We start from the raw sequence: 13,179 nt of genomic DNA on the forward strand, positions 1-13,179 counted from the left end.
ATTGTTTTTTGTGTTTGGAGACTAATATGAGATGTTTATATATATATCAGGGATATGCAATTAGCGGACCTCCAGCTGTTGCAAAACTACAAGTCCCATGAGGCATAGCAAGACTCTGACAGCCACAAGCATGATACCCAGAGGCAGAGGCATGATGGGACTTGTAGCTTTGCAACAGCTGGAGGTCCACTAATTGCATATCCCTGATATATAAATAAAAATCTCATATTAGTCTCCAAACACAAAAACAATCTAAGTGAACACAGTCTCTTGAAGTGAATACACAATGTGAGTGAACAAATATTTTGTGGAATTTTCACTCAGGTGCAACTCCACCTTGAATCATGTGAAATGCTTGCTTACCAGAGATCGAGACTCCAAATTCTAAGAGTCTAGACAAGCATGAATGATACACATAAGATCTATTTGGTTCCCTCTGTTTGGGCTGAATAGGATAGCGTTATGGCTGACAATGAAAATCACTCCAACTCACAAACCATAGGGGAAAAAATGGTCCACATAGTGTAAAACGTCATGATATTTTATTAAAAGAAGATGATACTAAGAACTCACACAACTCCAGATATAATCCAGCATGTAAAAAATCAACGGTTCGGCATGCCCCTGAGGACGTCAACTCTGACTAAATGGGTAGGGCGGAGTCCATATCTGTGATGTCACCACGCAAGTTGACCCTGTCTACATGTGGACTCATTTCTGGGAACTATTGATTTTTTTTTAAATGCTGGATTTTATCTGAAGGTACACTATATAGTTAAATGTATGTGGACATCCCTCCAAATTATTGGAGTTTAGGCAATTCCAATAATGATTATTGTCAAAGCTAAACCAAGCAGTAGAAAAATATGTTTTAGACAATTGTCACCCTGCCCTGAACTAGCCTTTCTTAATATAAGTATTGATAACTACCCAAAGGACTACAGACAGGTTGTAACGCACATGCTTCTAGCAGCCAGGTCTCTAATCCTAAGGCGGTGGAAGTCAACATTAGCCCCCCAACCTATCAGAAGTAACCGATATTGTTCATATGAACCAAACTAACGAAAAAAACTTCTATCTTTCAATTCACTATCATATTATACATTTCAAGAAGCATGGAGCATTTGGCCAAACATTTAACCGGTTCCTGACCAGTGCATGCCGATGTACGTGGGCAGAATGGCACGGGCAGGCATATTGGCGTACAGGTACGTCCAATCTCTAATGCCGCCCTGGCATCGTGAGCGCTGGTTGGGACCCCCGTGAGTCCGGTCACGGGTCCGGCGGATTTGATCGCCGCGGGCATACCCGTGATCGTCTCACGGAGCGGCTGAGCGGAGAGATGCCGTTGTAAACAGCATCTCACCGTTCTGCCTAGCAACTAGTGACGCTGATCTCTGCACCATGTGATTGGAGCAGAGATCAGTGTTCACTAAATGAAAGCCCAGCCCCCAACAGTTAGTAACACACCCCTAGGAACACTTAACCCCTACACTGCCACCCACTGGTTAACCCCTTAACTGCCAGTGTCATTTAATATTGCTGATTGCCGCCATTACTAGTAAAAAAAAAATATTAATAAAAATGCCATAAAACTATCCCCTATTTTGTAAACGCTATAACTTTTGCGCAAAGCAATCAATCACTTATTGCGATTTTTTTTTATACCAAAAACATGTAGAAGTATGCGTATCGGCCTAAACTGAGGGAAAAAATGTTTTTTATATATTTTTGGGGGATATTTATTATAACAAAAAGTAAAAAATAATGTGTTTTTTTTTCAAAATTGTCGCTCTATTTTTGTTTATAGCGCAAAAAATAAAAACCGCAGGGGTGATCAAATACCACCAAAAGAAAGCTCTATTTGTGGTAAAAAAGGACGTAATTTTTGTTTGGGAGCCATGTCGCATGACCACGCAATTGTCAGTTAAAGCGACGCAGTGCAGAATCGCAAAAAGTGGTCTGGTCTTTGACCAGCAAAATGGTCCGGGGCTGAAGTGGATAAATATGTTTTACTGAAATTGTACTTTATAATTGTAACACATCTGAGTACTGTACCTTCTGTACCCACTTTACTTCTGTTGAACGGCAACTGTTCAGCCTGTACAAATGTTTTATACAAATTTTTTGTACTAATTTCTTGTTAAACTCAAATAAAAACTTAATGTTTTTTTTTTTTTTTTTAAATATATATTTTAGATAACTGTGCACTTTAAAACTTATGGCAACAGTTTGTGGAAGGCTCTTTTCTGTTCTAACATGGCTGTATCCCAGCATACAAAGCCATGTGCTTGAAGATATGGCTTAATGATTTTAGCCGGGGAACTCAAGTGACCTGCACAGAGCCCTGACCTAAGCCATTCTGAACACCTTTGGGAGGGATTGTAACACTGATAGAATGCCAGGTTTTCTTGTCCAGCATGAGTATTTGACTTCAGCAATGCTCTTTTGGCTGAATAGTAACAAATTCCAACAGGCACTTTCCATGTTCTGCCCACTATTCACAAAGGATTTCCCCTATCGTACATTTTAGTTTGCACTTCAAAATATCATGGAAGGCCTTGGCAGAAGAGTGAAGGCTATTATAGCCACAAAGAGGCTGCCCGCCCCTTATTAATACTCAAGGTTTTGTTATGGGATGTACAATAGACTCATGGTCAGGTGTCACCAAAATTTTGGCCATATAGTGTGTGACAAATGATTAGCAATGAATTGTGGTTTGATAGAGAACTGATGTCTATTTTCAGACCTTCTTGCTCTAAATCCTTGGACTGGGCTATATGGGGGGTGGGGGAGGGAGGGGGGGAGAAGGAGATGGGGAATAGCCTCATTAATTAGGTATATTTGTCAAACCCAACTCTAGCTTTCATGTGTCAGAATTTTCTTTAAATGCCAGTTGCAATGCCACCTTTTGTCCTGGCTGATGCCAATCCAAATTCTACAGAGATCCTTCACAACCTGTAGTAAGGTGCTATGTTCAGTTTTTGGAGAAAGACAAGATCATAGTGTAATTATGTGATGTTGTCATATTTACAGATGGACAGCTCCACTGGGCGCGGGATACTCCTCCTCCCATTCAAGATTCATACTGGTACAGAGCCCCATCTGCTGAGGTGGAAATGAATGCCTATGTCCTCCTGGCTCTACTCTCTGGACCTAAACCTGACCTGGGCAAATCTACAGAGATTGTGAACTGGCTGAGCAAACAGCAGAACCCCTATGGAGGCTTCTCATCTACACAGGTGACTGATAACATTCCAGTGCATTACATATCTCATTGCCACTTAAGATCAAGTCCACCAAAACATAACAACACTATTATGGCTGAATGAAATTACGGTAGGTTAAATCACTGACATACTAGTTAAATGTCTCAGTGACTGCAAGAAAATAAATGTCAACAACCCAGATGCCCGTCTGTACAACTCATACAGCCATGGTCAGAAACAGATTTGAAATGTGCACCTGCTTGTCTAAAACAGACCTCAGCAGATCACATATACAGTATCTCACAAAAGTGAGTACACCCCTCACATTTTTGTAAATATTTTATTATATCTTTTCATGTGACAACACTGAAGAAATGACACTTGTCTACAATGTAAAGTAGTGAGTGTACAGCTTGTATAACAGTGTAAATGTGCTGTCCCCTCAAAATAACTCAACACACAGCCATTAATGCCTAAACTGCTGGCAACAAAAGTGAGCATACCCCTAAGTGAAAATGTCCAAATTGGGCCCAATTAGCTATTTTTCATCTCCGGTGTCATGTGACTCGTTAGTGTTACAAGGTCTCAGGTGTGAATGGGGAGCAGGTGTGTTAAATTTTGTGTTAACACTCTCACTCTCCCATACTGGTCACTGGAAGTTTAACATGGCACCTCATGGCAAATAACTCTCTGAGGATCTAAAAAAAGAAAATAATTGTTGCTCTACATAAAGATGGCATAGGCTATAAGAAAATTGCCAAGACCCTGAAACTGAGCTTCAACATGGTAGCCACAACCATACAGCGGTTTAACAGGACAGGTTCCACCCAGAACAGGCCTCGCCATGGTCAACCAAAGAAGTTAAGTGCACATGCTCAGTGTCAAATCCAGAGGTTGTCTTTGGTAAATATACATATGAGTGCTGCCAGCATTGCTGCAGAGGTTGAAGGGGTGGGGGGTCAGCCTGTCAGTGCCAGTGCTCAGACCATACGCCGCACACTGCATCAAATTGATCTGCATTGCTGTCATCCCAGAAGGAAGCCTCTTATAAAAATGATGCACAAGAAAGCCCCAAACAGTTTGCTGAAGACAAGCAGACTAAGGACATGGATTACTGGAACCATGTCCTGTGGTCTGATGAAACCAAGATAAACTTATTTGGATCAGATGGTGTCAAGCGTGTGTGGCGACAACCAGATGAGGAGTACAAAGACAAGTGTGTCTTGTCTACAGCCAAGCATGGTGGTGGGAGTGTAATGACCTGGGGCTGCAGGAGTGCTGTCGGCACTGGGGAGCTACAGTTCATTGAGGGAACCATGAATGCCAACATGTACTGTGACATACTGAAGAAGAACATGATCCCCTCCCTTCGGAGACTGGGTTGTAGGGCAGTATTCTAACATAACAACCCCAAACACACCTCCAAGATGACCACCGCCTTGCTAAAGAAGCTGAGTGTAAAGGTGATGGACTAGTCAAGCATGTCTCCAGACCTAAACCCTATTAAGCATCTGTGGGACATCCTCAAACGAAAGGTGGAAGAGTGCAGGGTCTCTAACATCCACTGACTCATTGATGTTGTCATTGCGAGGAGTGGAAGAGGACCCTGTTTTTTTTTTTACTTTAAAATAACAAACATATCATACTTACCTCCACTATGCAGTTCGTTTTGCACAGTGTGGCCACGATCAGCCTCTTTTGGGGTCCCTCGGCGGGGCTCACGACTCCTCCTCCCATCGGTAAACTCCTTGGGAGAAGTGCTCTCCCTGTGGGTTACCTTGCGGGTGGGCAGCAGTGGGAGCCAATGGCTGTGCTGCTATCAATCTATCCGATCAAGAGCTGAGAACCCTGGGCAGAGTGATATGTCTCTGCCGAGGGAACCAACTGGCTCAGGTGAGTAAAAGAGGGAGGCTAGGGGGCCTGTCAGTGTCAGAAGTTTTTTCACATTAATGCATAGGATGTATTAGGCTCGGTTCACACAGGGGCGACTCAGATCCGACTTCAGGTCGCCCCTAGTCGCCTCAGGTCGGACAACATTTAAAAATCAATGTAAGTGAATGAGAGCCGTCTTAATGCACACTACTGAAGTCGCCTCCGACTTCAAAAGAAGTTCCTGTACTACTTCAATCCGACTTGTAGGCGACTTGTACCCATTGATTTCAATGGAGGTCGCCTCCAAGTCGGGTCTCTGTCTATACGGAGGAGACTTTGACAGAATTATTAGCTCTGAAGGGGGAACTCCACACCAAATTTCTGAAAAAAATTTGGCGTGGGTTCCCCCTCCGAGAGCATACCAGGCCCTTAGGTCTGGTATGGATTCCAAGGGGAACCCCCTACGCCGAAAAAACAGCGTGGGGGTCCCCCCCAGATCCACACCAGACCCTTATCGCGGGCATGCTACCCGGCCGGCCAGGAAAGGGGGTGGGGACGAGCGGGCAGCCCCCCCTCCTGAGCCGTACCAGGCCGCGTGCCTTCAACATGGGGGGTGCCTTGGGGGAGGGGGCATCATGCACCAAAAACATAAGATACAAATGTAAACTGAAATAGGTAAAACATAAAACTTCTAACATCCTAAAAAAAAATCTGGTGGGGCTTTGTATCCATATACACACATCTACAAGTGTGAAAATGGATCTTTCATAGGAATATATGAAGAACCCAGCTGTGGTCTGGCAACACCACTGTTTGGCATAAGGCTGAGTGTACAATAACAAAACCTGGGAAAATGGAGATGGAATTTCATTGTGATTAGTGGAGGAGTTTTTATACTGTATGATCATTATTGTATTTTTGGTGGTTTTCTTAGATCTTAAAGAAAATCTGTCACTTTGTCCATTTAAGGAAAAATTACAGGTTCTCTTGATAGGTCACTTTCTCCCACTCCCCACGAATAGTCTCTCTCTATGCTCCCCCCTGTTTTTTTTTTTTCATCTGTTGGAGCCCTAAGTCTAATCTCTGTGTAAACTATATGCAGGGCAATGTCAAAGCTTACACAGGGTTAATGACCATTTCTCCTACCCCACGTTACAGTGTTTTAGGTTGACAATCTAATGCTCCCTCATACCGAAATGTTAACCTGGTATTTCCATGGGCCCCATCAGATGAACAAAATGGTAGGGGAGCACTATGAAGATGAGTATCAGTGGGCAGATAGGATTTCAAGTGAACCCTTAACTTTGCCCTAAATGGCCAAATTGATAATTTTTTTAAAGACCAAATATTTAAAAAAGCTGGGCTTTATTTAGAAACAACATTTTAGTTGCAGGAACTGAGCACAATCCAAAATCTGCTACCTTTTTAGCAGAAGGTGTTGATTGTTAGATGAAGGCCTTCACAAACATCATTGTCTTATTCTATGTAGGACACAGTTGTGGCTCTCCAAGCTCTAGCCAAGTATTCAGAGCTCACGTTTAGTGATAAGGGCGATGTGACTGTGACTGTCAGTGCCAGCTCAGGATTTCTGGAGAAGTTCCATGTAGACAAAAACAACCGCCTCCTCCTTCAGAGAGCATCACTACCGGTTGTTAACGGAGATTACACGTTGTCCGCCACAGGAAACGGCTGTGTTTTCGCACAGGTAAGTGGAACTAAACCCTCTGCCTTCTTCTTTTTCTTGCGTATAGTCATTCTCAAACTCGATTTTCTCTGCTCACCACACAGGCAGTCCTGAGATACAATGTCCCTCCACCCAAAAGGGACACCAGCTTTTCATTAAAGGTGACAACACATTCAAGCAGAGAGTGTCTGGGGGATCCAGTGACAAGTTTTGAGATTCACATCGATGCTTCGTGAGTTTTATTAGTGTTTTTTTTCATCGGGGGGGGGACTCCAAGTTAAAACTTGGAGGGTATAACGTGACCATAATTTGTTGATGAATGGTACAATAAATAAAACATTCTTAAAAAGTCCCAGTACACACGATCAGATATTCCGTCAGAAAAAACGTGGATGTTTTTTCCGACAGAATTCCGCTCAAGCTTGCCTTGCATACACTCGGTCACACAAAAGTTCTCTGAACTTTCGTCAAGAACGCAGTGACATACAACACTATGATGAGCCAAGAAAATGAAGTTCAATGCTTCCGAGCATGCGCCGAATAGTTTCTGAGCATGCGTGATTTTTTTGCGCGTCCGAATTGCATACAGACGAACGCATTTTGAGATACAAACTTTTTCCAACCGAAAAATAGAGAATCTGCTCTCGATCTGTTGCTGGCTAGAATTCTGCTAGCAAAAGTCTGATGGAGCATACACACGGTCAGAATTTCTATCCAAAAGCTCACATCCGAATTTCTGATCGTGTGTACGGGGCATTACTCGCACAACTGAAGATGTTATTGAATATTTGGGTCTGTGTTACTGTTGGAAAGATTTTGTCTCACTTCTTGTACAGATGGGATCTCAGAGACTTTTTGGTGAGATCCCCGAACCTGAGCATGCAGGCCTCCCCATACCCCGGGTGGGGGGGGGTTAGGGGGGCACTATTAAAAGGAAGCCAGTATGTACAGATCAACCTAGTATGGTTCCTCTCCAGGTTATCACATCACGCACAGAAATGATTGCTAAAAGATAACTCAATGTGTGGCACGTGCTTACGGATGGATGTTGCTGCTGTTGGAAACTACTTACCTAAAAATTATTCTAAAGTATTAAGGGGCATGACAGGGTATTTCACTCTAGTCCTGTATTTTATTTATTTATGTTTTACATTCACAGTTACACTGGAACCAGAGAAAGAACAAATATGGTTGTTATAGAGGTGAAGATGCTGTCTGGAATCATTCCGATTAAGAGTACAGTGAGGAAGGTAAGGATGGCTACTGACAAAATATTCTATTAGCATACATTAAAGTTGTTGTAAACCCTCACATATGCTCAATGAAGTGAACAGCCTCAGGTGATACACAGAGATTAAACAAATCCTCCCACATTTGTTTTACTTATTTATCTGCAGTCTTCCCCTCTCTATACCCTTTCAAAAGTGCAGATTGCATTAAAAAGTTGTCTTCATCTGTCAGCAGCACAGAGGAGAGGGCAGAGAGACTGCACTTACAGTGTGTGAGAGTTGATTGGAGGAAAGGCATATCCCCCACCCCCTCCACACAGCAGAGCTGTGTTGTGAATAGACAAGCCCCCTCCCGATACAAATTGATCTCATGTGTCGGGAAAACTTCTCATAAGTTACTCATGCTGAAAGCAAAGGAACAAAGCACCAGAGAGAAACAACATTTAGAGCTTTAGAGAGAGATAAGTAAACACTACAGCTATACAGCATGTGCTTTGCACAGATTCCATGACTCAAGTTTACAAGCACTTTAGGAAAAAAAGTTTAGTGTTTAAGGCCACTGTACAAGAGCAAATTCTAATAATGTGGGGAATGGTGGTGGCTCATTGGTTAGCATCACTGAATTACTACACCTGTTCTAGGGGTCATTTCTTATCTGAGAATCTGTCTACATGGAGTCTGTATGGTCTGTCCATGGATTTGTGAATTTCCTCTGGGTTGTACAATTTTCCTATACACCTACATAAAAGATTTACTAACACATAGAAAAGAATGAAATATTGATGGCACGGTTGAGAATATTTATTATTTTCGAAAGTGCAGGGTGTGCCTCTACTACAATTCAATCTGCAGTCTTAAGAGTTAAGTGTGGATGTCAGTAACCCATAGTACATGGAAACCATCAGAAATAGTCTTTGTCTGCAAGAAAATGAATGTGGATTAGCTACCATGACTTACTGTACTTTGCGCGTTGTCAGTGCACCAAGTTTATTTAACACTTAAGGAAACTGGGCATAAGGTGTACAGCTAAAAAAACTTAATTTCAGTGTAGCAAGCCATTTTTAAGAAAATGTCAATTCATCTTTATTTAACAATTTTTTCTTTTACAATGTACAAAATTACCATATACATAAATATAAAAAAGCAATCACTCTATATGTCTACAAATTACCCCCCCCCCCCCGAAAAAGCAGAAGAAAAAACACCCAACCCTGCCCCCAAAGACACAAATAGAATTATCAAATATAAAAACAATAATTTTATATGAACTGAATTTCAGGTGCCAAGCCCAAGGATTCGATCTATAACTTCCATTTCTTTTCATATCTAGCTACACATCCCCTCCTTTTATAGCCCAACTTTTATCTTATTATCATATTATTAACCATTCTCAGCCAAGCTGATTTAACTGGCGGCAGAAAATCTATCCATTTCTGGGTAATCAATTTCTTAGCCCGATAAAGGCATCTCAATATAGCTATTTGTGTAGGTGTAGGGGCCGTGTGGTGTTCCAGATACCCCAACACACACAATACTGGGTCCATTTGCAAATGTATTCCAAATACCGATCTTATTCTACTTATCACCTCTTTCCAGTGTCTATGCAATTTGGGGCACCTCCAGAGCAAATGGATCAAATCTCCAGGTGCACCCCCACACCAGGGGCATGATGCATGTGGACGTCTCCCAAACAATGACAGTCTTTTCGTTGTATAATATGCCCTATGGATGATATAAAATTGTGTCAATTTCTGGGCTCCTGAGAGAGATAGTAGATCTATTGATTGTAAAATACTACACCACTGATACTCTTATCTCCCCCACATCTTTTTTCCATTTTACTTTACTAGGTAGTTGTAAAAAAAATTTTAATGCTTTTAAATGTATGTTCCTATACAGTTTTGATATCAACCCTTTTATAGATGTGGTGTCTACAAATTTTTTCAATATAGGGGCTTTACTCCATTCCACCCTTACAGCCTTAAAATTAGCTGTTAGCACGTCCCTTATTTGTAAATATTGATATACGTATTTGTTTGAAAGCTCCTCTCTCAGCTCCTAAAAAGTTTCCATCACCCCAGCTGAGTATAATTGCCACAATACCATTACCACCTCAAAAAACAAGAAAGCCTCAAAACTTAAAAAAAAAAGAAAAGTACAAAATCAGGAAAAGTGGAGGTACCATCATCCAAATTGAATCGGAAATTGGGGGAAGAGACAGTTCCCCAAGCTAGACTCCAAAGATAAGAGAATGGATTATCTCGGTACCAATAGAAAAACATACATATTTGAATAAAAAATAATTTTTTATTAATACACAATAATAAAAAACAGGATGTCCAAACATAAATAAGAACATTGTGTTCAATGTTCAAAACAGAACAATATAAAATACAAGAGTCTATACAAGTTTATTGCTGATACTTAATGTGCTTCAGAGGTGGAGACAGAAGGTTTAGTGGGTCCTCATGGGACATATGGTCCTCTACATGTTTCATGGAATGCTACCGCTTCTTCAGGAGGATAATGTCTAGAATGAAATAGCAATTTATACATAAAGATCAAAGATACAAGGAACACATATTTAATACGAAATACATTTGGTGACTGGGGGAAAAATGGGTACCCAGTTACCAATTGTATTTCATATTAAATATGTGTTCCTTGTATGTTTGATCTTTATGTATAAATTGCTATTTTATTCTAGACAATATCCTCCTGATGAAGTGGTAACATTCCGCAAAACATGTAGAGGACCATATGTTCTGTGAGGACCCACTATACCTTCTGTCTCCACCTCTGGAGTACATAAAGTATCAGCAATATGCTTGTATAGACCTCCTTGTATTTTATATTGTTCTGTTTTGAACATTGAACACAATGTTCTTATCTATGTTTGGATGTCCTGTTTTTTTATTATTATTGTGTATTAATAAAATTATATTTTTTTTATTCAAATATGTAAGTTGTTCTATTGGTACCGAGATAGTCCATTCTCTTATGTTTGGAGACTAAATTGGGGAACTGTCTCCATCCCCAATTTTCAATCTTACCATCTCCCTTTGTTTCCAGTTTTTGAAGTTCTCCAGCCCCTCAAGCTCAGGTAAAATTGTATTACCCCATATGGGTGTATACTCCGTAGGCCCTGTATACTGAAACAAAAACTGTGTTATGCTCTACACTTTCAATAGCAAAGGTATCGTGGGGCAGTTACCCTCCTCCTTCAGTGAGCCTGCGTCTAGTACTTCAACCAAAGGAAGTGTGCAGGTGCAAGCTAGCAAGGCACGTGGTAACACTATTGTCAAATGCCCAGCCCCCCATATGTTGAAGCTGAGTCATGAAAAAATAGCTCCACGGATTTGATACTGACAATGCCGACCACAGGTAATGCCATTTAACACTATCGAAGGCTTTGGACACGTCAAGAGAAAGTATAGCTCATGAGCCTCTCACTTCTGTTGCAAACCTCCCACTTTTGTCATTTTGACACACTGTGCTCCAGAACCCGAGACAGCAGCTTCTGTTTAAATAATTGATATGTTATTGATAAATAAGTTGTAACTATAAGATTGTTACTAGTTTTTTGATGTGCAGAGCAAAGAATATTTCTATGATGAATTAATACATAACTTAAAAAAAGGAGTCTGCAATGGACAAGGGTGGGCCAACCTGTTTTATACATTGAAAGCTAAAGCCCCATACACACTATCAGATTATCTGCTGAGTTTTTCCTTCAGATTTACCAAAACCATATAATATGAGGACAAACCTTAGGAGTTTCAATGTGTATGCAATCAGGCAGGCCCTTCTACTACATGGTTTTGGTAAATCTGAAGGAAAAACTCAGCAGATAATCTGATAGTGTGTATAGGGCTTTAGAAGTACTGAACATACACTTCTCTCAGCAATGGGTGAGGACTGACACTCAAGGCAGGACGGGAATATATAATATACCCCCCTACCCCATCTTCAGGAGATATCTTCTTCTTGACTATGATAATACTGTACATAGTACATCTGGTCATAAACAATTGTGATATGTTGTGCTTTCAATTACCAACTTACTTTTCATACTAGTTAGTTATGGTGACTGGAGTAATTAGGCATAATATATAGATTTGGCCCATATATATATATATATATATATATATATATATATATATATATATATATATATATATATATAGGTACATGATACAAAATTCAAAAATACTAGTAAAAAATAATCTTTAGCCAAAGAAGATTCCCTACACAGAGATCTGATTTGTTTGAAATATAAGAAGCCAGGAGTTGAGTGACATGACCACAGCCACCAAAAAGGAGAAAAAAAGCAAAAAACAAACAAACCCCAAATTGTATTTTTAGATAGATTGACAATTTAAGTTTTGTATGAGATAAGCCGTGTCTTTATATAGTTGGCGGCACTCCTTGTATAAGGTGATTAAAGTGTGTCACCCCCCAATACCTAATCAACCTGACTACCATAATACATTCTACTAACTAAAACTAATAAAGTTAGTAGTACTTACCTGTTTTCTCCTCACAAAAGTTCTGGTTCAAAGCATATGCAAGATGAGGCATATGATGTCATTGATGGCTCGGTGGAAAGGGAATAAGCTGGCCGCCAATGTCATCATGCGCCTCATCTTCCACATTACCTTGCTGAAAATAAATTACTTTTCTGTGATATCTTGGGGAGAATTTTTTTTCTTCAAGCAGATGATTGTAAGGTCATACGAGGCATGGCCAACAAGAGGCGAAAAGGTTGTGCAATGCTGCATAATTCTGATGAAAATTTTGGTGAAGGGGGGAAAGGTCCACTTTAACTTGGCTATGCTCATTAGGCTGAAATGTAAGTTTAGGATTCATTTCCCAGTTATGATCCAACTACCAGGACAAATACTAACCCAACACTATCACCTACTGGTAACAGGAGACTTTAACCTTTTTATGTTATTATAATATGAATATTAAGATCTCTTGTTTTTTTTTTTTTTTTTTTTTTTTACAGCTGCAGGGCAGACTGATACAGAGAAGTGAAATACAGACGGACATGGTCACCTTATATCTGAATGAGGTTTGAATTCCCTTTTTCATCTACCTATTGAGTTGAGATGGGAGCTATAGGATGCATCCTCTCTGCAGCATGACTGTGATACACATGTAGCCAGGTGCAGTTTACTTT

General features: G+C 40.5%; 1 protein-coding gene across 1 annotated transcript in view; it reads left to right on the top strand.

Annotated features, from left to right (window-relative positions):
• Window positions 1-13,179, top strand: part of LOC143930922 (alpha-2-macroglobulin-like) — a 173,915-nt gene that overhangs the window by 148,801 nt on the left and 11,935 nt on the right. Inside the window, exons 29-33 of the mRNA XM_077455614.1 lie at window positions 3,037-3,242; window positions 6,571-6,786; window positions 6,870-6,997; window positions 7,925-8,015; window positions 13,006-13,071. Coding sequence (XP_077311740.1) covers window positions 3,037-3,242; window positions 6,571-6,786; window positions 6,870-6,997; window positions 7,925-8,015; window positions 13,006-13,071 — 707 coding nt within the window. The remainder of the gene's footprint in view (window positions 1-3,036; window positions 3,243-6,570; window positions 6,787-6,869; window positions 6,998-7,924; window positions 8,016-13,005; window positions 13,072-13,179) is intronic.

Source organism: Lithobates pipiens, unplaced genomic scaffold (assembly GCF_037356315.1).
Source record: "Lithobates pipiens isolate NorthernLeopardFrog02 unplaced genomic scaffold, aLitPip1_a1.2 Scaffold_25, whole genome shotgun sequence".
Taxonomy (NCBI): domain Eukaryota; kingdom Metazoa; phylum Chordata; class Amphibia; order Anura; family Ranidae; genus Lithobates; species Lithobates pipiens.